The sequence below is a fragment of the Diachasma alloeum genome, unplaced genomic scaffold (assembly GCF_001412515.2).
Source record: "Diachasma alloeum isolate Michigan unplaced genomic scaffold, Dall2.0 Dall_scaffold_00412, whole genome shotgun sequence".
Lineage (NCBI taxonomy): Eukaryota > Metazoa > Arthropoda > Insecta > Hymenoptera > Braconidae > Diachasma > Diachasma alloeum.
This window is the reverse complement of record NW_021680551.1, coordinates 251,008-256,443: the sequence shown is the minus strand read 5'-3', so window position 1 is coordinate 256,443 and position 5,436 is coordinate 251,008. Positions and strand designations below refer to the sequence as shown.

The window sequence follows — 5,436 nt, the reverse complement described above, 5'->3', positions numbered from 1 at the left end:
CTGACAATTATTACAAAATGCGAGGAGCTACCGTATTGAGAACCCCTTTCCGGTTATCGACAAATTTATGCTCGGGCCCTATCATACCAACAGTTCCGTACGCTCCATCGTAGTCCATGCGCCACCGCTACAATTTTTGTTGTTGAACACTTTACATTGGCCCTGTTCATCTCCCCTATAATCTCTGCTTTAGTTGTCGAGTGTACAGTTGTTGAAGTACGAACGGGCCCCCCCCTGTTGAACACTTTACATTGGCCCTGCTCATCTCCCCTATAATGTCTGCTTTAGTGTTCGACTGTACTCTTTTTGGCCTCAACTGTTCAAATGATCGGAAATTTGGCGAGTTATTTGTAATACAATTGGTGACAATGTCACTACTGGGTGCTCAGCAGTTCTTCGGGAGAATTTACTCACACTGTCCCAATGTTCGACTGCCATATATTAATTTATCAAGGACACAGAAGGTAATCAATCATGGACAACTGCGATAGGTTAGGGTTCATTTATTTATTTTTGGTTTTATAGTGTTCTTTATTGGCATTTGATGTACTATTATCATTATAACATTGTTATTATGCTTGTTAGATTTTTATTATATGTCTCACGAGTGGGACATTGTTGCTGGGTGGTTTAGCCAAGTATTTGAAGAGAAGAAGGCGACCATCCCATCCTATCAATCGCCGGCCTACGAGGGATCTCAGGCAACGATTATTGAGTGCGAAACCCTCGAATTTTGGTGAGAATATTTTCTAAATCAACTTCAGTGTTTTAGGAATATCGTATTTATTCTAATCAACGTATATGACCTACAGACACGGTTTCTCAAGTATCGTGGGCCAAGAGAAGTGAAGCAAGTACCCGGAGTCACATCAGTGATCGGGCTTCGTTGGTTTCTTCAATTCCTGGAGGACCGGATGGTGATATCAGACTAACTCCACAGCAGTACGGTGTTTTGGGTAAGTCTTAAAATTTTCCTAGACTAGCGCTTGAGTGTTGATGCTCTTCCATTATGCTCTTTTTCATGTCAGATTCTGCATTTTTTTTCACTTTATTCTCCGTGTTGAGGCTTATCCCAAGAGCAATACGGCCAATGAGAATAATATGTTATAATTTGACAAACTTTAATATTGGAATGAACGATTTGATATTGCTTATGTTATAATTTCTATGCTCATCGAGGAAGAATTTACTCAAAATTGCAATCCAATTTCTTCATGAATATAATTTAGAGAGTACATTTCTGGAATTCAATGTTTGTTGATACTCTGCTAAAAGTGCGTGTCAGCATTGTTAGAAATTCTTTTAGTTATATTTCACTTGCTAATTCAATTCATTTGTCGTTCATTTAATCGATATAATTTTGCGTTTAAAATATTGTCACCGCATATCTTCAACTTCATCTTTTTCCTTTGACTTCTGCTCCATCTTTTATTGTGAATGAATTTCATTCATCTTAAGGGGAGATCGCGGTGAAATTTTAAAGTTTTCGCTTAACCTTACGAGCCTTTGGACGACTTTTGGTATATGATATATTAAAAAGTAAGAAACATTTCGGACCTGACCTGTTTCGCCCCTTATATCCATTAAATCGTCATTTTTCACGTTTTTAGCTTAAAAATCCTCCTTGCACAATCCACTCGCTCAGGTAGCGGTCTATTCTCGACAGTTTTCATCCGATTTCAACTTTTTTTCCAATTTTCAAAATTTTTAACATTTTGTTAAGGCCCGCATGGAGGGATTTTTTTCTCGAGTGGCGATTTTCCGCCCCCCCACTTTGCGGTCAAAGCAAGAAGCTTTATCCGAACCATAGCTATGTCGGTAACTGCGGGAATGGCAGGAAACCAGGGTGACATATAAAAGTGGGGCTTGGAAAGGGCCCCGCAATTTTTGTTTCTTATTCTCTTCGTGTTTATTTTTTCCGGTAGATGTTCTGATGTTTCCCATGAAGTTTTCGAGAAATATTTCCGATTTTCGAGAGAATTCTCCGGTTTTTGAGAAAATTCTGGAAAATTGTGGTTTTTGAAAAAATTATATGAATATTTAGAGTTTTCAAACCAAATTCGAGGAAATTCTACGGTGTCCGAGCACGTTCGAGAAAATTTTTAGGTTTTCGAGAAAATTTTCCTATTCTTTGGAAAATTCAAACAAAATCTCCAGTTTTCTAGAAAATTCCAAAAAAAGCTTGGGTTTTCGAGACAGTTCTAGATCATTCTTAGGTTTTCGGGAAAATTCTAGTAAAATTCTTTGGTTTTTGAAAAAATTAGAGGGGGGCGAGGTAATATGGACATTCGGGGAAAAATGGACACTCAAAAATTTGCGAAATTTTTTTTTTTTTCAAAATTCAAATTTTTGAAAATCGTTTCATTGGGCATTATGGATAAATCTCTATGGGCGGGACTAAAATGAACACTCAAAACATTTTCAATAATTGATTTTTAAAAATTGCTTCTTGGCAAGGTCTACAACTGAGAAATTATTCAAGAGTGGGCTAAAATGGATATCCGAAAAATTTGGTTCTATCCAAAAATAAAGAAAATTTTTAAAAGACATTTTCCAACAGAATCGTGTCGGTATCTTTTTATAAAGAAAAATTAGAGTTGGGAAAGATATTAACAAACAAACTTCGACTCTATTAAATTTCACATTGAAGTTTGAAATATAAAGTAGCTTTGAATTTCCTGTTTTACTCTTGAAATAACTTTGAAATTATTAATTCTTTTTCAATTATCAATTGCATGCCCTACACATCTGACCTTTTGTCCATTTGTGAAATTTGTAAGATGACTACTTTTCTACTTAAAGAGGAAATCACCATCCCAAGTAGCAAACCTTGCGAAAGATATCTGAAAGTATACCAAAAAGGCTGACTAATGTCCGTCCAAAAGGTATCTTGCAGTCATACGATAACTTTTAGTTAACTTCTAGGTAACTTCTAGACACAAGTTATCTTTTTGGACAGACATTAGTATACCTTTTTAGTATACTTGCAGATACCCTCCAGAACTGTGCTGCTTGGGATAAAACAATAGGCGGAGAGGAGGATAAATGAGGAAGGAAAAATTTGATTTACCACCGCCCATGACGAACGTCAAAAATAATTTTTTTTTTCAATTTGAAAATCGCAATGATGACTAGCGTTTCAGAAATTGAATAAAATTGTTGAAACATAAAAAATTGAGAAGAAAATCAAAGTATCCATTTTACCCGGTTTTTTCTTACGACGCACTCTTATGAGAATCTGTTGGCTTTTATGACCTTCAAATGAAGTCGGAAGAGTAGATTTGATCAAATTCAACTCATTATTTAAATCTGGCGTCCATATTGCCCCACCCCCTCCTATTATAATATCTCGAATTTTCAACAAAAAAAAATCGAGGAAATTCTAAGGTGTTCGAGAACGTTTTAGAAAATTCTTAGGTTTTCGAGAAAATTCTAGGAAAATTCTCCTGTTTTCGAGAAAATTATAGGGATGGACCAAGTTGATATTTGGACTCTCCATAATTTCCTGTTTGAGAGAAAATTGAGAGTCAGTTGAGAGTCGGAGTGACGAGGCCAGAAATACATTTTATGCAATCCGATCTCTTTACTATCGATTTTTTAACCTGTCAGTAGGCGCGCCGTTCCACCACCGTTCTTGAGACGTGCGATGAGGGAATCGCTCATCGGCTCCTCGTAATAATAGAGCCAAATATCGCAATAGGCGGCGCTGTTCGGCGTTCTGCGGCACGAGCCCCGTACCCGTAATACGTACAAAATTTCGACTGAGCCGAAGAAAATATTCTTTTCGTGTCACGGGACCTGAAAAACCCAGGTCCAGGTCCAGGTTTGCAGGTCCCTCGACACGAAAATAAATATACACACCTTGCCATGGAAAACATATCACACTCCCCCACGTGCTTGCCATCCTCGCCTTCGGCGCGGAAGACAATCTTGTACGTGGGAGACGATGATCTCTATAGTGAACTGGTAAAACGAGGTAAGTGCATAAAATGAAATTTTACAGGAGAGCAAAAAAAGTCTATGTCATCGATAGTGGGAAATTTAGCACAAATGACGCCGAATCTTTATTCTACTGTCCTTTAACTTTATACCCTATTATCAAATTACGGAATTAATCCTTTACGCAGTTTTAAGTAGTTACCTCCAAATTTCAATTCTGTGTGGAGAGTCAAGTTGACTTAACTCGTTCGGTTATCACAAAAAAAAGAGATATGTTGACTTAGCACATGAAGTATGTAAATTTCACTAAGGGTCAAACGTTACAAGGGTCACTAAGAGGAGGGTCANGTAGTCTAAAGGAGAATAATGATCTGATTATTCTTCCGGCAGACAAAGGCGATGCCACGGTGGTTATGGATAAAGACGACTACTCCGGTATGCTCAGTACGATGTTGGGTGACTGCAGAGTTTACGTTAAACTTAGGAAGGACCCTACTCGTACAATTGAGCGAAAAACTGCTGATCTGCTGAAGAAGGCTGGTTTCTCGGCTGACCTGACGAAATTCCTTACCCCTAAAGAATCCTTTCCTCCTAGACTTNTGAAATCTTTGGCTTCCGGATGGATGCCGCGTTTGGATTCAGCGTTGCGCCGACGTTTCGCAAACATTGCAGTCTGCATCTTCAGGGCTATGAGGTCCGATTTTGAGCTCCGATGTCTAGGGGTAGTCCTCATATGCCTTCCCTTGTGGTGATCAGCTTGACCAGCTGATCAATTAAAAATATATGATTGGCTGAGCACCCCCCCCCTTCCCCTTCCCCCACCACCACAAGGGAAGGCNCAGATGATATCCTAGTGAGTTTTGATGTGGAATCACTCTTCACTAACGTCCCAATCCCAGAAACCTTGGAAATCATCCAGAAATCCAACAACATCTCTTTTCAATTTCTTCCCCTGATTGAGCATTGCTTGACTTCTACATACTTTCAGTTCAAAGGAGAGTACTATGAGCAGAAATCGGGAGCGGCAATGGGGTCTCCCATTTCCCCGATTATTGTAAATATATTCATGGAACACTTCGAGAACGAAGTATTGAAGTCAGCACCTCAGAAACCTACTGTATGGTTCAGGTATGTGGACGATACTTTTGTCATCTGGCCACATGGAAAGACTGCTCTAACTAAATTCCTGGAGTTCTTGAATACTCAGCATGTGAGCATCAAGTTCACTATGGAAATTGAACAAGATAGATGTCTTCCATTCCTAGTTGTCCTGGTTCGACGCAACGAGGACGGCACTCTAGGCCACCAAGTATATCGCAAGCCAACCCACACAGATAGGTATCTCAATGCGGGTCCATGTCTTATCAACTGGCGACATTTCAACTAAGACATTTCAACTAGCGACATTTCAACTAGCCACATTTCAACTAACAACATTATCAACTAACACTCCTTCAACTAGGACATTTCAACTGGAATTTTATGCGAAACATAAAC

General features: G+C 38.8%; 1 protein-coding gene across 1 annotated transcript in view; it reads left to right on the top strand.

Moving 5' to 3' along the window:
- Window positions 1-211: 211 nt before the first annotated feature.
- Window positions 212-5,436, top strand: part of LOC107042089 (mitoguardin) — a 74,826-nt gene continuing 69,601 nt past the window's right edge. Inside the window, exons 1-3 of the mRNA XM_015262961.1 lie at window positions 212-464; window positions 586-736; window positions 813-956. Coding sequence (XP_015118447.1) covers window positions 276-464; window positions 586-736; window positions 813-956 — 484 coding nt within the window. The 5' untranslated portion in view covers window positions 212-275. The remainder of the gene's footprint in view (window positions 465-585; window positions 737-812; window positions 957-5,436) is intronic.